This window comes from Temnothorax americanus, unplaced genomic scaffold (assembly GCF_048541705.1).
Source record: "Temnothorax americanus isolate GAGA-0224 unplaced genomic scaffold, ASM4854170v1 Scaffold1, whole genome shotgun sequence".
In the NCBI taxonomy this organism is placed as follows: Eukaryota; Metazoa; Arthropoda; class Insecta; order Hymenoptera; family Formicidae; genus Temnothorax; species Temnothorax americanus.
The window spans coordinates 1,194,348-1,217,837 of NW_027509230.1; the positions used below are offsets into that span (position 1 = coordinate 1,194,348).

Sequence of the window (23,490 nt, forward strand, 5' to 3'; positions counted from 1 at the left end):
TTTACGCAATAAACGCGCTTTTAGGGTCCCACAAAGGCCGTACAAATGCAAAGACGTCGCGTGTAGTTTCCTCGATGCTCGCGTAAATTCGCTACCGCGCGAGTAATTGTCGCGAATTGAATATCGCTGTGAATGTGTATATTATATCGCGACATCGCGATCATAAATTCTCAGGTACTTAGTATCACGCGAGATTAGGTCCTTACGCTCGCAGGCCCGGGGCGCAATTTCCACAATTAGCGAATAATCACGCGGCGTTGTTCGAGCGTGGCGTCGGCCGGATTTATCGGGACAAAAGGAGCACGCCGAGCGTAATCGGACGAGTTTTGCGCGAGTTTCTTCGTCTCGGGTACAGGGCCCTCTCGTCGAAATCCGTGGATGCGTGCGCCCGCTCGGTCCCCCGAAACGGCAGGGCACCGCCGTATCTGACGGTCATTAGCGAGCGCGCGCTTCTGAGCCAGCTGGCGATAAAAAGCGGAGGACCAACCGAGTAGTATTTTACCGAGGACATAGTTCTCAGGAACGATCGCTATGCGAAGGTCGCCTGATTATGAAAAGATACCGACTTCGGGGAATCATTCTTTCCGCCGCGCGGTTTAAAAGAGCATCCCCGGAATCGTTCGTAGTTGTCGCGCAAGAATCGGTGCGTTCCACGATCCGGTCGGGTAATTAAAGTCGATTTAGCGAAATCGACGATGTGACGAGAAACAAACTGTAACGAATGGAACTGAAAAGACGCGACGACGAATTGGTGGGAACGAACGTTTCCATCTCGCCGCGGCCGTAGAGCTTCCCTCTCGGCTTCCCTTAATTGCGACGGTTACATATAAATTTCTACCTATAATTTCATACATTTATACACACACTCATTTATACTTCCCATTAATATAGGTGACGACAATTATACTCGCATTTCTCATACCTCGAATTAAACGAGTGCATACGAATTACTTTTGAAAAATAAATTGTTTACTATCGTCTGTCTTGATTTTTATTGCACAAGAGAAACGAGTGTTTCTTTGCGCAACTATAAAATAGATCGAGCTCTACAATGTATATACGTGGCTAATCGTTTCTGCAAAACGTATCATCGCCGGGAGCCTCATTCGCCCGTTTCCAGGAAGAAAAAAAAAGGCGAGACCGTCCAGTAACATTTTGAAAAGCACAACAAGCCGTTAATGACATCATAATTGAATAATGTCCGTAATCCAGGACTTTTTCGGCGGTACGCGACCGTCGACCGTTTTAAATCGCATAAGGATACAGACCACCGGATATAGATGTAAGTCAGAACTCTTTCGCTTCGGATCGCCTTACTCTCTTATAATCTGGCGGATGTTCGCGCGCGCGTGTAAAAACTTGCTCGCCGGTCATGGTGGTGTAATACTAATGAGCGATTCCCCCGAGTTTGGCTCGTAACGACGTCACCTCGCCTCCTCGGAGATTCAGATCTTTCGGCACTTTTTAATTTGCGGAGTTTTGGATAAATCTCCGAACTCTGGCCTTCCTCGTCCCTTTTAAAATGCCTATAAAGCTATCCGATTCGGCACACTAATCTCACGAATACTTAAAATTTCGAACCGATGAATTACCGGGGTTCCCCCGGTTTTTAAGTGGCCAAAAGTTGTATAGAATTTTGACTGAAGTTTTAAAATGTTAACTTGGAAAAGTCTTAAAAATTGTGAATTTTGGACTTTAAAATTCCTTGAATGGTTAATCTTTAGCTTTTCAGTGTAAATCGATTGAATGACCTTTTCCGCAAATTGATCCCAATCATTCACGAGACTGCATCGAAGACGTTTTCACTTAACGCGTAAAAATCAATGGTGAATGGTGAATGGGCTTTAGCTGCGAAATCTAGCACCGTACGATCCAGGATTACGACCGTCCTCTTGTTAGAGAGTACCCAATACCTGAACGAGCGATAGAAAATCTGTCCCGCCGTACAATAATGGGTGCGCGCTCGTGTCAAATCTCCGATCGAGATGGACAAGCAGGTAGAAATTACGAGCACAATGAATATCGGAGAATAGCTACAGAATTAACTAGAAAAAGACGCAGTCACAAAAAAGGAGGCAGTCCGAAAACTCGTGAAACTCGTAAAACTAGAAGTGCGGAAAATGTAGCTTAAGAGGGAAGACGTAAATCATTTTTTATTTACTAAAAAATAAAATCTTGCAGATTTCAACAATCGCTTAAAAAATTTTAGACAGGAAGAATTACCGTCATCATTTCTATAAAACTTGTATTGTTATATCAGAAATTCTGTTTGAGAATATATCGATATTGTAACTTACGATTGCAAGAATATTTATTCCGATAACTTTTACTTAATGAAATATATGTGTCATTCCATTATTACTATATACATATTCTATACAATAATAAATAACATATAGATGTATGTAATAAATTAAGAGATTTTTAACAACGCTATCAACATCGCCCAACGAATTAATAAACTGATACAATTAAATTGCAACATAATCGCGCAGCTAATCACGAAATGATCCACGGGAAAGCGACATTGACTCTCTTCTTTTCTTATCGTTGACTCATTTAGCATTTTCTTTTTCTTATTTTTTGACGCAATTACCGATTTTTCGTTCTTAATTTGAGTATAAATACAATACCGGATATTACCAGACTTATTATACTTAATAATTACCGTTGTAATACAGTACGCCACGATGGCTGAGATATTTCCGAATGTCGGCGGAAACGATCGTGTAGCAGCCGCCATCGTGGCTCAGTGTCATCATCGGTACCATTTTCGAATTAATTAAGGCACGCATTACTCGTCCATTCGGGCTGTGCGCACGTAACATCGTCTGCGGCTTCCCTCATTAGCGTCTGGCAATAATCAGCCGACATGTCCGAGCTGTGCATTCGCGGTTACCCCGATATCGCTTCTTCTATTGCGCGTATATCTCCTCGATGCGGTGGTCGCAAGCGAAAAAGAAAGAGAGAGAGAGAGAGAGAGAGAAAGCCTGGCTTTTTGCGAGCCGCGCGAATTTAAGGAGCGCATTCGAAACTCCGTTACACGAGAAGGAGCGAGGCGGTCGCCAATTAGATGCTCCTCACCGCGGCACCGGCGAGGATTTCGTAAGAGGCGAGCTCTTCGGCCGCGCGGGTTATGGAAATTAACTCCGGCGCGGCCGGCGCGGAGAGATGCGAGAAACGGACAAACGTGATTTGACAAATCTGACAGTTTCGCGCGCTCGCGCATTCGGTATTCCGAAACGGAGGAGATTAATATTCAAATATCTATCATATCGCACACGCACGACCGTGACAGATGGACGCACTTTGGATTTCACGTCGGGATTGCGATTTGAATAATAGGAATCTGCACGCGCGCGAAACGTTTTTGTGAAACTTGTGTGATGCAACGTAGTATAATATTACATATAATAAATGTCAATGAATTACATAATATATAAATTTAAATATTATTTTCGTCGAAGATACCAGTAAAATATGTTTGAATTGTATATCAATTTCTTGTTTATCACAAGTTTTCTGTCATTCATTTTTGTAATATTTTCTTTACAACGTGGAGTAATCCCAACGGTACACAGCGGTAAATACAAGATTGATTTTTTCTTGTGTTTCTCGCATTTATATAATTCTTATTGCTTATTAGGGAAACATCTATATTTTTATATAGGTATCAAAAAGCACATCGCATAAAAATGTGCTTTTTTTCGGTTTTAAAGTTTTCAAGATTATTTCTAACTTAAGTTAGAGTAAGAGAGAGAGAGAGAGAGAGAGAGAGAGAGAGAGAGAGAGAGAGAGAGACAGACAGACAGACAGACAGACAGACAGACAGATAGACAGACAGACAGACAGACAGACAGACAGACAGAGATGACGTTATAAATATATATTTCGAATGTAATACAGATCGGCAGAGGATTCTCCACCGTGCTCCGTACCCATCGGCCGTAATCGCGCCGGGATTCGTCAGATCACCGACGAATTAGTGAGGTGTCTCGCTGGTACCTGCCTGCGAGGCGCGGGCGAGTGTTTGCATCGGAGTGTCCAACGGAGAAGAACAAGCAGGTAGAGATTATGAAGAATACAATGTGCCGCGGTACCCGCGCGTTTTCAAACGAGCTGAGTGGCAGTAGAAGTGGAGGTTCTTTGAGCAAGCCAGCGGGAGAAAAAGGGAAGGATGGAGAAAGAGAAAGACAGTTGGAGAGGGAGAGATCTCGGGGAGATATTCCCTCGAACGATCGTCCGTGGAGAAACGGCATGCGGTTCTGGAATTTCGTCCTTTTTGTTGCGCGCGCGGCAAACGCCTCGTGTGATTTCAATAGACGAATCTCGAAGTCGCCGTTGCATCCCGCTGCGATGTACTTCCACGGCGACGATCCACACCCGCCCCGATCCGGTCCGGCCCGGAGTGGGAATAATATTTCAGCCGCGGCCGTCGCGAAACCCGGCCGTCGAATCCGTCAAAAACGTCGACCTTGAAAAATCTATCGACGTTAAGATCTGCATTCCCCGACGATCGAGTCCGGTATCACGCGGTACTAGATGCTGCGCCAGCGGCGGATCGCCGCTCCCTAAAAAGGTGACTAACCCTTTCTATCACCGCGAAGTCCGCGACTACACTCGTTCAACCGATGTCATTTGAGCATTCGTGAATGTTTTGCCATGTATATCTCGAACATCTCGAATCGTATTTTTATTTACTCGCGAATCTGCTGGCTTTTTAAACCTCGACGTGATTGAACTTGAGATCTAATTATCCAGAAATATTTTTAAATTTTGTTTCGAGTTTCTCCCGAAACACTTACCACTAACCGTGGTAAATGGTAAATCCCAACGCGGCTTATCACCGCTGCGCCGCGCTGCGCCGGTGATAAGCAGCTCGAGGAACACGCTTCGACGCTCGCTATACTTCACGCCCGCTGATTCGATTTCTTTCCTTTCCTGCCCTGTCCGGTCCCGATTCTCTTTCTTGCCGTGCCCTTCTAAAGAAGACATTGAAAAATGAACGGGATGACGATTGTGATATTACGAGCGGGCGAACAACGGCGCGACGAGACAGACGGACAGACGGACAGAGGGCGACTGCGGTGGCGGCGGCGGATGATGATGATGAGCGAGAGTAGAAGATTAGCGTAGCATTAAAGATGCCATCTCTCCCGCGTGTCTTTCTTTATCCCGGCCCTCGTGAATCGGATCGAGCTCAGCGTGCGCGCACTGTATAGATGTAACGTCGGAAATTTGCTCGTTTTCTGTAATCCGCGCCATAAAACCTGCCACCGGGAGGGTTCGTTAACAGATATAGACGACTGAACGCTGCTATTCTGTGCGCGACCGACAACGGAACAAGTAACGGCGATAAGAACTAGAATACTGGCGACGAAAATGAACAAGAAGTTGTAGAATCATAAAAGGTATCACCGACAAGTTTAAATCTATAATTTTTGAATTTCATGTATGTGGAATGTATATTATCTGAAAATTTTATATATTTCTTTAACTTGAAGCTGTATAATAACAATCATGAAACTAACATGTAAAATTAAACATTATAACTGTTATTTGCGTGCAATCAGATAGAATATTATTTTTTTCAAATTTTATACATACGAAAGTGTCATCTGTAAAATGTGTTTAAGGACGTTCTCTCGTCCTTAATATACTAGAGAAAATCGATTTTCTTAGGATTTTTCTAAAACTGTGAATATACGTTAATTTAGGTGTGCTTTATGCGTGGTATAAATTTCAGTACCTCTTCCGGTATAAGAAATAAAGATACTGAGCCTCAAAATTCCAAAAAAAAATTTTTAATTTAATTTTTTTTAGTTTTGGCATTTTTTCTTTATAGAACTCGACGAGAGGAGCAACTTTGGTCCTCTTGGCCAACCTCGTGTCTCTTACCGTTTGGCCTGGAAAACCTTTTCATTAGTAAAAGTTGAAACTTTGAGGCTCAGTACCTTGATTTTTTCCCGGCTTTATTCTTAGAATTAGAAAAAGATAAGAAGTAAATTAGATCGAGATTAAAGTTATTCTGCACTGGTAGAAGTGGACATTAGTTGCATGAAATAACGTTTTAGGTGTCAAAGACTAACACTCGCCAAGGAGTGATTAAACAGTGCCCTAACGTTTAATTTTTGGCGATGTACGATTGCGAGACGGTCGCATGTAGGTACTCGAATTAAAGCGGAGAAGATCGAGACGTCAACCGGTCGAATCGGTAGACGATGGCTTGCTAATACGCGAGAGGAGGCACCGAAAAGTCGCGACCACGAGCAAATACAGATATGAGATCATATCTGCGTATATAATTAATTGCCAGTAAACTTCGACCTAAATAATTAAATGGAAACTGCGGAGAGATTTGCGAGCACTTGTTTTTTTTCTTCTTTTTTTGTAACGAACGTGCCGTATCTTTCGTTCACAATCGCACGATGGCAATAAGAAAGAGGAATGAGAGAAAGAGAAAGAGAGACTTTTTTCAGTCAATCGGAAGAGAAAAAATATTAAATGATGATCGTAATGTTTAAACGAGCGAGTTTTCGAATCCAGTTAAACATCGCATGCTACAAATGACATTCCGATTGTATCTCGCTATAGATATATAGTGATAAACTGAATCGAGGAAAAAGAGAAATAAAGATATGTAAAGATCGTTCAATCAACCAACGAAAAGTTTGAATAGTTGTAAAAAAAATATAACAGAGAAACGCGACCAATTAATTTTTCTGACGTTGACAAGATCCAACTTGAGATCAAACAAAATATATTTATTAAAATACTTAATTTTTTTTTATATATCTTTTTTGTTGGCGAAATATAAAGAATTAATATTATAAAACTAGATAAATAGAAACATTGTATGTTGCTTGGTAACTGAGAAATGCGTTAATAAAAAAATTACGAAAAATATTGAAAAAAGATGTTTGTTTGCTAGGCGCAACGTCGTTATCGATAAAAATTTAATGTATTTTATCTTAATTTCATCTTCTCCTTTAACTTAATTTTATTCAGTTCAATCCAATCTCGCTTCTGTTTCTATCGGGAGCCTTCAAAGTGAAAGAAACACTTAATTGAGACTTTTTTAAATCGCGATATGTGTGAACTGTCATTTTATGGACAGCGTCTCGCGGGGGTAGTTTATACCCTCGCATCGCTCTCGCGCGATGTAACGGATAACAAATAATCTGCAAATACGCCGAAGCGATCGCGTAACGACCGCGCGAGATCGCGAAATAGAAAGAGTTAATTGCAGGGTTTAACGCGTTTAACCGTGCATTATTATTAATCACTACGGCCGACGTAATTATTGCCGGCTATTATTAGACGCTCCCGCTCCCGCGCGCGCGTACGTTAGCGCCGACATTATGTTCGTTCGTTCGTTCGTTCGTTCCGTCCCGTCTGCAGATAAATTTATCGGCTGGAAAAATGAGTATCACGCCTACATTTCGCGCGGAACCCACCCGTGCGGCCGTGGCCGGCGAGGACGGACGTGTGGGTTAGCGATTCGAATCTCACACCTTCGTGACATACGTTAACATCACGTTCGCGGCCACTTCCTTAAATCACATGACGTGCCACTTACTTCTTGTCGACGTTCTCATTCAGGCGCAACAAATGCGTGGTAGTACGCGGCTTCGACTAACTTCCTAGCTGATACTAGACTAACGTACCTATGATGCATCGCGATTTCCTTATCGATTTATTTCAATTTCAATAAGAATGTAATATCCATATTTTTCAAATAATTACATACATTGAACAAAAACATTAAAGACAAAGAAATGGCAAAAATTTCTATCCTAAGCTTTAGAGAAAAAAAATAACAATATAATATTCAATAATTTAAGTTTATTTCTCAAATAGCTTTTATCCATTCTTATATATCACTTTTGCTGCCAGTTTTTAAAAATGTATAACGTAAACAAAGAACAACGATAAAAATTGTTTTAGAGAGAACAAATTGGCCGGAGAGATCGTGCCATGATTAGAATTCCGATGGAATTCCGGGACACCCTGTATATTTAATGGATCTCGAAGTCGAGTATCCAGCGCGAGCAGAAAATTATTGCGTTACGGGGGACTCGAGGCACGAACGCTGAACACACGTGCGTCGAAGTCATCGCATCGGTGCGGCGGCATCGCAGGATATATACTTCGCCGTACGTTTCTGGACCCAGACGCGAACCCCATTGCGCGATAATTGAAGTCACGCTTCGTGGGAAGCGCGGCCTTCGCAGATAGAAATACCGTCGCACAAAGGGTTAGACAAAGGGCGTGCTTGAGCGTTTCGACGGTATGACTTCGTACGCCGCACCGCCCGCCTTCACAACCCTGCGGTGATCTTCGGGGGCCGGGCAAAAAGCCGTCGACGTGGACGAAGCCCGATGATGCCGTCCGCGCGACGAAAAAGAGGACAGTTTTGGCCCGTAAGAGAACGCGGGGGAGAAGTAGCTCGAGAAGAACCCCGGGCTACTTCCCCGACCCCGGGGAGGCCACGAAGACGGTGCGCGGGACCAGAAAAGAACAGGCTCCGAAAGCGGAACAAAAACGTCCGAACTGCAGAGTCGGCGATTCCCGAAGAGTCGCGGATCCCATAGCGAATGACGAAGGTGGGAGGAGAAAAAGATACGACGGAAGAAATAGAGATGATGGAAAGAGAGAGAAGGGAAAGAGATGCTATAATTTATTACGTATATATATTGGGACTGAGTTTTTAAGAGTATTGGAATGATAATTTATATAAATAGTTACTAATGTTAAAGGAGACACGCGTTACACTAACATAAATTGTCAAAATTATCGCTTTTCCAAAAAATATTATAAAACAATTTTTATCGAAAACTTTTATTGATTTTTATACAATATAATTATGTCTAATTTGTCCCATTTATGATTTCAACACTTTATTTGGATAGGACGAAAACTGACAAATATTTTTCCGTTGCGATTAAAAACATGATCTCTCTAACAGAGGGAATCAAAGAAAATATTTATCCAATTTTTCTGGACCTGATCTTTACAAGCTTTTTTCAAGCTAAGAGAAATCAATTCTTTGTTTGTTACCTTGACAGCAACATCGATTGGGATTTCACCATAATAGCAAAAGGCGGTACATAAAGTACTATATAAAAGAATCATGTTTCTCGAAAGCAACATTACCAAATAAAAGATTAAATTTAAGAAAAAGAGAGATAAACGTGTGGATGAAGATGAAGAGAAGCCAAGGGCGACGGTAGGCGGCTTGAAAGAGATGGAAGGGAGGGGGGAAGGACAGAGGGAAGAATCTTCAGAAATAAAGCGGTGTTGACGCACACCGGGGGTAGAGATGGGACCGACTGCGCGCTTCTCAGCGGTCCTAAGGCCCTGGCGCGCGCGCAGAAGTAAGGGCTGCGCTCGCTCATCCAAGATCAAGTTTTTCTTGAGTCTTCGAACCATCGGGAAAGTGAGGAAAGAGAGAGAGAGAGAGAGAGAGAGAGAGAGAGAGAGAGGAGAGAGGCCAGGGGCCCGAACTCGAATCCGAGTTGATTTCTTAGCACGCGGTTCATCTTGTCGTTTATTCCTCTCTCTCTCTCTCTCTCTCTCTCTCTCTCTCTCTCTCTCTCTCTCTCTCTCTCTCTCTCTCTCACATTTCTCTCCCTCCTTTCTCTCCCGTTACAACCGTCTTCTCTTCCTCGTCTCTCGCCGTTTCCCTGCCCTCCAATCCCAGAATGTGGCAGGACTGGAGCACAGATGGGATATCGGTACCACGAGGGCACCGATTTCAAGATTCCCGATTTTTTAGGTAGCTCTTTACGCAAAATAAAAACAGAATAGAATAAACGTGCTCGACTATAGTTAATCCTTGGAGTTCCTCTAATCAAGATTTACAAAAACTTAAATAGCAAAAACATGAGATTGATAAGAAATTTAATGCTATAAGAAAGAGAGGATTCAATGGGGGTTTCAAAGATTTCACTTATGCTTTCAAGAATTAAAAAAGCGAAGAATTCATTATAAAATATGGTAAAAATTATTTGATAGATAAATGATAAAACAAATTTGTCAACAAATTTCAGAATATAAAATAGAAAAAGAGAAACAATTGACAGATTAGTAGAAAAATGTGATTTTATTTTAACATTATTTAAATTTTATCAAAATTTTAAGTCAACAATTCCGTTATCTACTTGTTTCTCCAATTAGACAAAGTCTCTTATTTCTCCCGCTCTCTCTTTTTTCCTTTCTCACACACATACACAAAATCGTTAACTATTAATGCTTCGACAAAGGTAAAGAATAGTCAAATTCCCCGAAAATCGCTAAAGACAAGATTGCGAATTGTGAGACACCCTGTACAAGTGCAGAGTAAAAAAGTTCGAATTAATTAGGATATGCTTCGTTCTAATAAAACGAGACCAGACGGCGACGGTGGTGGCGGTGGCGGTGGCAGTGGTGGCGCGGCGCGGCGCGGTGCTTTCGTATAAATTTGAAACGCGCCCTGTAATTTGAGAAAACGTCCCGGGTCCTAAGCCCTATTTATGCAGCACTGAACCGGCTGTAAACCGTTCGCATTCACGATCCCCCTCTTCCTCCTCCTCCTCTTCATCCGCCTCCTCCTTCTCCTTCTCCTTCCCTTTCTCTGCACCCTCTTTCTCTCCCTACCGCGAAAGAGGCACGTCCTTTTCCCCGCGCGCGTGTTGTCCTTCCATCTATCGCTTCTCATCTCCAAAGAATTTCTCTTTTCCTTGCTCCCTTCGTCACTTCTTTTTTTTTCTCTCTCTCTTATTCCTTTTATCTCTCGCTGTAAGTCACTCTATCGCCGGCTTTAATTGCATTAAAGCCATTGCACGTAACAAAGTTTTAGTTTTAATCGTAAGGCCGTAAGAAAATAGACCAATCACACTTGATTATTTTTCAAGCGCGAGGAGAATAATCGACTGTGATTGATCTATTTTCTTACAACCTTACGATTATGACTAAAACTTTGTTACGTGCAGTGGCCTTAAGGGTATTGTTGCGTATAACGCAATTCTCAGTCAGTCGAATTATCGCTTGTCTGGCGAGAGAAAGACACGCGGCGCGCGTACGGCGTTGCCGCTCTAATTATTGTGTCATCGAGAGTGAGAAGGAGAAATTGATGAATGCGGGAATAGCGTCGAGAGAAGAATCGAATAGAATTATGTTAATCGTGAAATCTCCCACGCGAAGGTTGTAATTTTTTTGATAATAATATCGTATTATGAATCTCCTTAACTATCAATTATTACTAATTGCCAAGTTGTACTACCATCTTTGCGTGTGATATTTGGAGCAAAATTTTTAAAAAATTATTTACGAATTTCTTACTACATTGTCTACTTTTTATGTACGAATCAGAATCTAAAAAAAAACTTTGTGTCAATCGCAAAGATTAAATTATAAATTATTATTAATTCTATTTTTCATTTATAAGATAATTACATAACAAACAAAGAATATTTAAATAAAAGTTAAAAATGGTATATAATTGATAAATGTAATATTTATATTTCTCTCGTCGGTAACATCAATGTCTGAGAAAATAGATTTTACCAATTTCTTCGGAAATTATGCGTATTACGAATATATCCGTATATATCCGGCTTAATAAAAGAGTTCCTTTCAATGTCAATAATGATACATTATTAGCATCTCCTAAGTAATTAATCATGCGCGTAAAGTGATTATCTGTAACTCACAAATCCGCTTGCCGTCCATTTAATTATAAGAGAGTAACGAAAATACATGAAATAGGAAAAACGAAACTCAGAACGTGTGCGCGTATCCCCGAATTTATATGACATTCTCTTGAAGAGTGAATAAAATATGATTAATTAATACTTCATTCTTCTGTACTGCACGGGAGTTTTGCAGAGAAGCAGAAGTTATAAAATTGATTATAATTACATTGTGCATAGTCGGTATCAGAATATGTATGGCTCTAATCTAAAGTGAATCTCACGCAAATATATATATATATATATATATATATATATATATGTTTAATAATATATATCATTATCTGCACAGCTGCACAGCTAGAACAAGAATAAATGCATAGAGATTATCTACCAAATGAAACAAATGTCTCAATGATTCTGGCGCCAATCATACTGTCAAATTTATCTCGCGCGGTATCAATTTAGCAATTATAATATCCTTGCTGAATCTCGCGCCGCAAACGACAATCCGGATTCACCCGTTCGCTCGCCCGCCTCGCGAGAAGGGGTCTTATCCGGCAATCGAGAAATTACATTACGCGAGGCGAGCGTGCGGGACGGGGAGAGAACTGGCACGGTGCACAAAAAGCACCGAATATCTTTCAGGAGCCGACGAAGGAAGCATCATTAATATCACCGGGACGATCAATCAAAAAGCCAAGCGGCGCGGACTCACTTTGGTGGACGTCGTACTGGGCCTGGTGCCGCCGATGCCTATGGCGTATATCTCCACCTCGTACCATTGGACGCCGGTCTCGCGGTCGAGCTGGGCCGCGGTGGACAGCACACCGGTCTTCGTGTCGATGTCGAATAGCCGATCAACTTGGGGCCCGTCGCCGGCGGTCACGTTCGTCACGTAATACTCGAGCTCGATATTGGATCGATGGCTACGCGCGCTCACGCGCAAAATACTGGTGCCGATCGGCTCGTTCTCGTAAACGTTGCCTTCAATCTGACCCCGGTGCTCCCAAATCGGCTGATCGTCGCCGTTCTCGCCCGACACGATCAAGGTCACATAAGTCTCGGACGAGCGACGCTCCGCCTGGACCGCCTCGTCCGTCGCACGGACGCCTACCTGATATTTGGATGCTCGTTCGAAGAGGCCACCCTTCGAGAATGATGGATGAGGTTTCATGGTGAGTTGACCGGTATTACGATAGATCCGGAACATATCCGAGTAGTTGACATTGGAACGGAGCAGCTCGTACGTCACCAGGCCGTTGGTGCTAGAGTCGAGATCGCGAGCGACTAGCTGCGTGACTGCGACCTCCTTGGTCGAGGATTGATGATAGTTGAAGTTGCCGGCGCGCAGATGCGGTAACACCACCGCCGACATGCTGACGAAGATCGGCGCGTTGTCATTGACATCCTCGACGATCACGATCACCAGTTTCTCGGCAGACAACCGGGCACTTGGCGGTTGCGCTTGATCAGTAGCGATCACCACCAGCTTGAAAGTATCCACCTCTTCGCGGTCGATCGGGAGTAGCGTGTGGATCACTCCGCTCGACGGGTTGATACCGAAACGCCGTACCTCGTCCTCTGGGTCCTGGCTGAGGATTGAGTAGCTGACCACGCCGTTGTCCCCCGAATCTGGATCCTCCGCGGTAATGGTGACGATCGGCGTTCGCACGAGGATACCCTCGCGTATCTGACGTACTATTGCTGTATTTGGAAACACTGGCGGATTGTCGTTGGTGTCGATCACCTCGACGGTCAGACTGGTGACGGAACTGAGCCGTGGATGACCTCCGTCGCTGCATGTGACGTTGAGCGTGTAACGTACCAACTCTTCGTAATCGAGCGGCTTCTTCAGATACAGGATACCAGTCAGCGGATCGATATAGAACGTGTCCCTTTTATTACCAGCCGATATGATGAATGTCAACTCGCTGTTAGACCCAAGATCGTTGTCGGTGGCCTTGAAACGCAAGAGCTCGGTGTTGGTCGGCGTAGTCTCCAGCACAGAGATCTTCGATTTGTTGTCGACGAAGCGCGGCACGTTATCGTTCTCATCGAGCACTTCGATATGGACGGTCGCGCTAGATGACAGTCGCGTTTCCAGACCGGCATCGTGCGCCACGACGGTTAGCACGTAGGTGTCGAATGTTTCGCGATCGAGCTCCTTCATCAACGAGATCTGCCCGGTGGCCTCGTCTATCGTGAAATGACGGTGCTGATTGCCATCCTCCAGCGAATAGAACACATCGCCGTTCAATCCCTCGTCCGCGTCAGTCGTGTACACTCTTAGCAGCTGTGTGCCGATCGCGGCACCCTCGCTCACCTGCACCCGATAGGGCAGACGCTGGAACTGCGGTACGTTGTCGTTAACGTCGGTGATATAGATGGTGACCTTGACGCGGTCGCGCAGGCGGTTAACGCCATTGTCGGTGACAGTAGCTTCCAGATTGATATAGCTGCTGCCGGTATTGGTCACCAGGAGCTCGCGATCGAACACGCGCAACGATCTGACGAAACCATTCCTCGGGTCGACCACGAAATCCTGCTGGCTGGTTGGCAGCGAGAACATGAGATCAGCGTTACGGCCGACGTCGCGATCAGTAGCCAGCAGCTTGCCGACGAAAGTGTCGGGCGGCTCGTTCTCGCGCAGATGGAAGCTGAAGCTGCTATTGATAAACTCGGGCGCGTTGTCGTTCTCATCAATCACGTGTACCACCACCGGGACCACGGAGCTCCGTGATGGGCTGCCTTGATCGGATGCGGTGACCTCGAGCGCGTAATAGTCCCGTTCCTCACGATCGAGCGCGTTCTTCACGTATAGCTGGCCATCCGGAAAGATGCCGAAGCGACCCTCCGCATTGCCATCGGTAACACTGTATAATATCCTGCCGTTGGCACCGAGGTCCGCGTCTTGAGCTGTCAGCGAAAAGAAACGCTCGTTGACTGGAGTAGATTCCGGAAGCGAAGTCTCGTAGCTGGTCAGTCGGAAAACTGGTGTGTGATCATTGACATCTTCGATCGTTACGTGAATTTGGTGCTGGGCGGACAGCGGTTGCTTGCCGGAATCAGTCGCCGTCACTTCTAGATGGAGAACCGTACCGGGCGGCGCACGAATCGGTTTGTCCAGGTAAATGATGCCCGAGTTTTCGGCGACCCTGAATTGCCCGCCTGAATTCTGCGTCAAGGAATAAACGATTCTGGCATTAGCGCCGGTATCACGATCCCTGGCTCGGGCCAGGCACACCTCCTGCCCCACCGCCGCGTTCTCCTGCAACAGGATCTCGTCGCCTCGTTCACCCCTGGGAAATTTTGGCGGATTGTCGTTGATATCCTGCACGGTAATGTTGACGGTTGTCTGGCCGTACGCGAAATTGGCGTGCGCTGACAGTTGCAGGCTGTAATAGGCGACTCGTTCGCGGTCCAGGCAACCGGCGGTGCTGATGACGCCAGTATTTTCATCGATCCTGAAGTTGCCTTTAGGATCACCGAATACTATGGCGTAGCTCACCTTATCCGTGTTGCCGTACTGCGTAACATGTACCGTGCCGACCACCCGACTACTAGACGAAACGGAGTCGCAATCACCACGATCCTCAAAAACACGAAACTCGTAGCCGTTGTAAGTGTCGAATTCGAGATGCTCCAGATCCTCCTCGCGTATAATCTCCACTACGGCGTTCCTGGCTGCCACCCGCTCGCCCGTGTCCTTCGCTGAGATGATTAATTCGTGAAGAGTTTCGTGCATAGCCCGCAAAGAACCTTGCAGGACAATCTCGCCTGTCCTTTCCTCCACCACGAAGAGACCCTCGCGGCCGGATTCCAAAGTATACCTCACCTGAGCGTTCTCCCGAGCATCGGCGTCGGTTGCCGTTACTTTACCTATCGTCGTACCTGCCGGAGCATCTTCGGAAATGGACATTAAATATCTCCAAGGATAAAAAATCGGCGAGTTATCGTTAACGTCCTCCAACGTCAGCACCACGGTAGCGGTCGAAGACTGTACCGGCGTGCCTTGATCCTTCGCTATCACTAGAATTCTGTACGTCGCTATGGTTTCCCGGTCCAGGGTGACCATGGTCGTCAGCTGACCGGTCAGGGCGTCCAGAGCAAAGGTCTTGGGATAATCACGCGAGACGCTGGAGTGAAAGCTATACGCGACGCTGCCATTGGTACCCTGATCGTTGTCAACAGCCGTGAGAGTAGCTACCAGACTATAGGGCGGGGTATTTTCCGATAGTGTGACCTCGACGTCGTTCTCAGAGAAGCGTGGAGCCTCGTCGTTCTCATCGAGAATCGTTACTTTGAGATGCGTGGACGCGTACTTAGTATTCGGACCGCCGTCTCGTGCCGATACGTGTAATTCGATGCTACCTTGGACCTCGCGATCCAGAGTAGCTATGGTTGTAACCAGGCCGGTGTCGCTGTCGATGGCAAACCAGCCCTGCTCGTTACCCGAACCGAACTCGTAATAAATCCGCGCGTTTAGCCCAGAATCCGCGTCCGTGGCCGAAATGCTGGCGACGAAGCTGCCGATCGGCGCGAGTTCTGACAGCACCGCCGAATACTCGCTTTGCTGAAATACCGGCTCGTGATCGTTGACGTCGTTCACGTGAATCACGAGATAGGCCGTGCCCGATCTGGGCGGCGTGCCCTTGTCAATGGCAACTACCGTGAGATTATACTTGGGTATTTCCTCGCGGTCCAGCCGGCCGTCGACCCGCACGATGTCGAAGCTTTCCATCTTCTCCAACCGAAAGTGGCCCAACTCATTCCCGGCGCGTATCTCCACACTCGTCTTGCCGTTCAGACCCTCATCGTCATCGATCACCGACACCGCCGCGACGATCGCGTCCTTGGCGGCGTTCTCGTCGACGGTAGCGTAGCGCGCATTCTGTGGAAAGTAGCTAAATTTAATCACGGGATCGTGATCGTTCGCGTCCAATACGTTCACCGTCACGTAAGTACGACCGTCCTGCCTGGGCGAACCGTGATCGCGAGCAAAGACCGTGATGACGCAGCTCTTGGGGCAACCGCCGCTTGGTTGTTCCACCGTGCAACGTTGTTCAGGACATTTCAACGGCTCGGCTGTCGTGATCGTGCCGGTCTCTGGGTCAATTGTAAACTTGCGCTCATTATCCGGCAGATAATACGTCAGCTTGGAATTGTCCTCCGAATCCTTATCGGTGGCGTGGACCGTCAGCACCTTCGTGCCGACTGGTGCGCTCTCGTTCAACGCCACCACGTAATCGCTCTGTTGAAACACGGGCGGATTGTCGTTCACATCCAGCACCGTCACGTTCACCAGCAGATAACCCAGCCGTGGCGGTCGGCCGCGATCGCGGGCGCAGACATTGAGCGAATAGAACTCCACCTGTTCGCGGTCCAGCTTGCCGGTAGTCTCAAGGTGCAGGTACGACGTCTCACCTGTAGGGTTCCCAGTGACCTCCAGACGGAACTTGCCATCCGTATTGCCGTCAACGATAAAATAATCGTCCAGCACGCCGTTTTCGGGTGTATCCCGATCGGTCGCGGCGTCCAACAACAGCTTGGTACCCGCTACGGCTGATTCCGAGAAGCTAACCGCGATACTGGGCTCCGGAAATTCTGGGTTGTTGTCGTTAATATCGAGCACTAGAATCCGCACCTCGATTGGATAGGTCGGCTGACTCGAGAGCACGACCAGATCGAACCGATCACTGCTGAGAGCTTCACGATCGAGAACCTTGGCTGTTCTTATTTTGCCGGTCTCCGGGTCGAGCACGAATTCCTGAGGCGGCTCGTTGAACCTGTAAGTGAAGTCAGGCTTCACCGGTATCGTGCCGACCAGGGTGCCCTTGGGCTCGCCTTCCCTGATCTCGAGCTGGACTCGCGTGTCGACCGCTCTGCTCTGCATCGCCAGGCCCATCGCCCCGACGCTATCCTGCGGCAACATTGGTGACCTTCGTGGGACTAACCGCGTGACTCTTTGAGGTAGGTTGCGCGAGGTAAAATAGTCGTCAAACCCAGCCACGGCCACCGTCGCCGTCGCCGCCACCGCCGCCGCCGCGTCCTGGCCGACGACCTGGCCGCCATTTTGGTCCACCACCGACAGTAGTCCCAGGAGCAGGGTCAGGATCATCGATCCCCTTATGATCATCTCTTCGGTCTCGCCGCGACACGCCCACCTGCCTTAGCCAAATCTCGGCTCACGGTGACTTGTCGTAGGCGTAAAATCGCGCGCTCCGATTACGCACTACCTGTCGTTCTTCCTCCTCATGGTCGTGGCCGGCGATAATCCTGTCGTCGTCTTCCACGTCTACGTACCGGCGCATTGCACGTATCGCGACATTCCACCAAGAATGGAGATTAATCGCGCGCGACGACGTGAACCGCCGTCCCCTGTCCGGCGATGCGTCGCATTTTTTTTCCCACCGGGACCAAAGTCCCGATTTAAACCCGGAGCTGGTGGGTGCTTTCTTTTCCGTCTTTCTTCCTCTTCTTCTTCGTATCTGTTTCTCTCTCTCTCTCACACATACACACTTTCTTTCCTTATCTCTCTTTCTTTCTCTCTGTCTCTCTCTCTCTCTCTTTCTCTTTCGTTCTCTCCTCCTTTACTTCTCCTTTCCTTCGCCGCTAAAAGTCAAGTGTATACGAGAGAAGACTTCACCCGGCAGAAGGGGCAGTGACCCGCCGAGAGCCGCGCCTCGCGAAACGCGCGTCTGCGGATGTTCGCAAATGCTTCGCGAGCGCGAGAATGAAACGTTTCGGACGATTTTCCGATCAGCAATTCGCAGTCGCGATTTCGAATCGAGAGAACGTATATCTTCTTTCCTTCTCAAGAATGGATTCTTCTCTCAAGAGATTGCTCTCCTTTTTCAACTCTTGCGCTTCGAGCACACGCATCTACGTCACGTGCTTCGCCCTGTCATATTGCATTTTCAGGACGACGAATTCCTTTCGAAATGGAATGATTGGCAACGTTAACGAACAACGATTTTTCGTGACGATCTTTATATCTCGCTATATCTCAAACACTGAGATCCTTCAGAATCCACGGATTTTATCACTAAAGCCCGGATTAAGCCCGACAGAACCTCGCGACGTAAACACTGCACAGAGACGAGGACGCACCAGAGATCCAATATCCGGAACACAAAACGAAACGAACGATTCACGATTTATGTGTATCCTCACGAGAGTTACCGATTTAATCGAACGAGTTTAGTGACCGAACCCCGAGGAACTCGAATTCGCGATTCACTCTCGAGTTCGCGCGCCTCGCCGCCGAACTCGCGCTATCTTTCGCGGAAATTGTCAGGAAGTTCACGCGATCGCGATGCGGCGCTCGGTCGGGCTCGCCGCTGATCGCGGAGCAATCTCACGAGCAACACAACGGGTTCGCGTGCGCGCGCGCGCGCGCGCGCCTCGGGGTAGGCGTTATCGAGGGATGAAGACGAGCCGCGTGCAACCGCGGAAACAATCGGCAGCGGAGCCGAGGAAAAAAGAGTAGGAGAGGGTGAAGGGTTAAGGGACGAATAACGAAACACGACGAGGCCACGACGAGCGCGATGTGAAGCCCCTAAAAAACGCGGAACGTGAGCACCGCGAAGAAGAATGTCGCCTTCCCGAGGGCTGACCTGACTCGACTGAACCGAGCCGGTCCCAGAACCTCGCCGCTGCCAGGAGAGGCATTCTTCGGGCTGGCTGACGCCGTCCCTCTCCGATCCATCGGGCCCTCTTTTTCCCCCTTCCCTGCTCTCTATCCTTCGCCCGTTCCTCGCATCTCCGTTCTCCCTCCTTCTCTCTCTTTCTGTTTGAACCTCTACCCCGACCACCCCGCGCAAGGCCTATCGATATCACCTTCTCTGTCCGCTCTGAGAAACACCGTGGTTCTACCGCGTTTCCTCGCTCCACGATGGGCCCCACTCGCTCTTTCCTACAACACACATCGCCCCTTCCTTTTCCGTTTCTCTCTCCCTCCCTGTTCGATCTCCTATCCCGGTTACTCTTTCCTTCCCCGAATGATCATTTTCTTCGCTTTTATTCTCTTTCACATCTCCCATCCTCCTCCCTTCCCGTTCTTCTCTCCCCTTCCATTTTGCCATACCATTACCTATATCAGAATACGGGTATCTTTGTCCGCGACGCGCGTAGGCCAGTCTCTCTCTCTCTCTCTCTTTCCCACTCGTTCTTTCCCGGGGCCCGCTGCTTCGATCGTGGGCCCCGTTCTCTCCTCTCCCACCCTCTTACTCGACTCACCTCTCCAGCTTTCCCTCCTCGCCATCTTCCACGCGCGATCATTCCACCTTCGACTCGCCTCGCGCATCCCGCCGTCGTCTCGCTGAGATATTCTCCCTTTTGCCCTCGAGGAACGAGCAATGCGGAGGCTCAGGTATGCAAGATGGCCGCCGCACGCTGAAGCCCCGTGCGACGAGGACGTTGCTTCGCGTTGACGGGAATGAGAGAGATGTAGCGAGAACAAGAGGGACGTCAAGTGGACCAGAGAAAGAAAACGAGAAAGGGAGGAGAGAAAGAGAGAGAGAGAGAGAGAGAGAGAGAGAGAGAGAGAGAGAGAGAGAGAGAGAGAGAGAGAGAGAGAGAGAGAGAGAGAGAGAAACGAAAGAGGAAGAAAGAGGGAGTAAGAGTAATACGAGGATCGATGAGAAAAAGGGCGACGAGGATAGAAAACGAGAGATGAATAATGCGTGGGGGAGGAGGGGGGTGGAAATACCTAGAAAGGGCGAGCAGAGGGACACTCCGACTTAGGGGATGCAGACTGCCACGCAGAGAAACATCAGGATGGCAGAAGGGTGGGGCGTGAAAGGTGGAGCGGGGGTGATCCGCGGGATCCGGACTCACGGCCTGTGTGTAGATATATATATCCGCGGGCCTATGGTCACTTTTATAATCCGTTACCGCGATCGAGTGTTCCGCTCGATTCTTTCGATCCTCTTTCCTTCGAACTAATTCACCCCCCGTCTCGGGTTCCCTCTCCCTCTCTCTCTCTCTCTCTTTCTCTCTCTCTCTGTCTGTCTACTTTCTTCCCTCCTTTTTTCTTACATATCTACGTAGTTTACTCGCTCACTGGACCGTTGATTCCCTTTAATCTAGTTTACTAAATACAATACCGTATGGACATGTAAGTTGGTTGGTGCTTTGATAATGTTGAAACCTACAAAAGCTACAACCAAAATTATAAAAAATTATAAAAAATAAGATAATAGAGTTGCCATGCTACTCTTCGTGGCAACCAAGTATTCATGCCACGCAAAAATGCACCTCACTGCAGAATTCGTTCGCGCACATCTGATTTTGCAGTGGTCGCATATGGTCCAGTTTCTGGTTTAGAATGACAAGCAAAGTTCGCAGAAAGGAGATTATGATAATAAAGGAATCGATTAGTAATTATAGTGGTGATAGTCAATTCAAATAAAAAAAGAAATTGAGAATAATACGTGATTAAAAACAATAGAAATCCATCACGAAATAAGTCAATAATTAAAGAATCAATTGTTATTAACATTTGGTATATTTTTATTTGTGACTTTAATTCAACTAATAAGTAGTGCATGTGAAAAAATCAAGGTACTGCACAAGTCAAACCTTCTCGGTTTATCCATTTTTAACTCCAAGTCTAAAAACCAAACGAATCTGAAGAATTTAATTTGTTGCAAAAATCGAGAAATATATAACAATAAGTGAACCGATTTGCATATTTTTCCGACCATCCTCGTTCCTTTTATCCAGCGGAACAAGGGACAGATCGCTTTGGACCGACTCGCTTTACGTGGACTTAGATAAGAATGAGTACGAGTACTCTCTCGAGAGACGCGATTCCTTATCGGATGATGGACGAGTCGCCTTCTTCTCGGCTTGAAATATCGATGAAAATTCGAGAGGGTTTTATTGGAGAGGGTAATAGGTGACAATGCGCCAAACGACGCGTTTCGCGCTATCTTTAAGTTTATAGGACTCCAAAGTAAAATAATGCATGCGTTCCACTCTTGAGTTGCGTTAAGCCTTCGAACGTCCGTCTTGTTAAGGAACCGTGCGACACGCACCGACAAGTAATTTTCTGCGCGTCAAATAATTCATAAAGCCACGCGGAAAATACGTAAAATATCGGTTACGAAGAATTATGAACAACGAAAAATAGTTAATTACAAAGTCTCATGTACGTATCACTTATCTTATTTAATCTCAATTAAGTAAACTTAAGAATCGAGAAAGATTTATATTTATTATTTATTTCTCATAATTCTTAGGTACCTTGGGATGGCTTCCGATTTATAGTTTACAATACAATACGATACCTATTATATTAATGCGTTAACATTGACTTTCCACACATCTTTATGTGATTAATTACTTATCTTTAACTTAATATTTATTATTTCATAATCCTGTACTAACTAAAAGATGTTTATATTAATAGTATGATGTAATTATATGCAACTGAAAAAATGTTGAATCTACTTAAAGATATAATAAGTAGAGAGGTACGAGAAAATTTCGATATTGTAGGATTTGCATTTACAAAATTAATAATTACTTGAAAAATTAAATATAATCTATTAGTAGATAATAATAAATTGCTTAAAACTCTGTTAAACTTAAATGATTTTTATCTTAGGCATAAAGAAAATAATCTTGGTATTTTCTTTAGAATTTTTTAAATAATCTACATCATTTTTATTATTTCGTCGCAGATAAGATTTTGTATTATTACAATAAATTTCTTCACAAGAGGCTTTTGTGAAAAATATAATAATATAATTAAAATTATGCAATTAACGATAATTTGATAAACGATAGTATAATTGCATTTTAAAGCAGAAAGTAGTTTTTAAGCAGCAAATGCGCAGCAATCGTTTGTTATCCGAGAGAAATAAATTGAAATTTGGTTCGTAGACTTGTCTCTCGAAGGATGCAACACAGGACGTTGAATTGCATGATTAATATCCTGTGTTCCACCGCGATAACGCGCACGTGCGTACGCCATTTGTTGTTCCGCGATATTAGAAAGGTCACGACCTAGGGTAGGAGGCGCAGGAATCCCGACATTTATCCGGATGTAGAAAAGCCGTGACACTTTGTGCGCCGAAATCATCAATTACATTAATCCTCGCATATATCGAGCTTTTCGAAACCTGAAGATCGCGATATACGATCTTGATTGAGGAGAGTGATTATATGAATCCTCGTATCCGTATCGTTGACAATATCACGCAAACTCTGTTGAACTATCTATAATATGATGAATAAAATCTATTTATTTAAATATATAAATATGTATATAATGTGCTTATAAATAATATTTTTTAAATACTCACGATGAATGCCCGTGATACGTAATATTTTTTTTTTTTTATAATAAAAAGCATTTATATATAAATTATTGTATAATATATACATATGTTTGCAATATTAATACAATACAAATTAATATTAATACAAAAACCTTACAAAATTTATATTATATATCCAACAATTTTATTATATTTATATATTTTATTATACAATGCAAATAATTATTATGTCTATTATTTATATATATATATAATAATATTTAGTCACGAACTCAAATAATATCTTATATAACTCAGACATTTAAATTACTGTCTTTTGCAGGAAAAATTCGCGGCATGAGATTTCATAGAGCGGACTGACAGATTGCAACATCGCATTGCAGAAATCCGATCGTTCCTCCACGTGGGTGTACAAAATTGTCGACATCGAGCACGATTACTTTTCGCAATAGAGCGAACGAGCTTCTCGAGGATACAGAGGGTAAGAAATTGGCAGAAATGTCCTAATAGCTTATTTTGTGGGCGTG

The 23,490-nt window shown here is 45.4% G+C and overlaps 1 protein-coding gene and 1 long non-coding RNA gene across 2 annotated transcripts in view; one reads left to right on the forward strand and one right to left on the reverse strand.

Annotated features, from left to right (window-relative positions):
* The window catches only part of Ft (cadherin-related tumor suppressor fat), a 99,416-nt gene extending 81,256 nt beyond the window's left edge, over window positions 1–18,160 (reverse strand). Inside the window, exon 1 of the mRNA XM_077403457.1 lies at window positions 12,391–18,160. Coding sequence (XP_077259583.1) covers window positions 12,391–17,811 — 5,421 coding nt within the window. The 5' untranslated portion in view covers window positions 17,812–18,160. The remainder of the gene's footprint in view (window positions 1–12,390) is intronic.
* Window positions 1–23,490, forward strand: part of LOC143896039 (uncharacterized) — a 57,766-nt gene that overhangs the window by 32,000 nt on the left and 2,276 nt on the right. The window contains exon 3 of the long non-coding RNA XR_013256539.1: window positions 23,286–23,444. This is a non-coding gene — a long non-coding RNA (uncharacterized LOC143896039). The remainder of the gene's footprint in view (window positions 1–23,285; window positions 23,445–23,490) is intronic.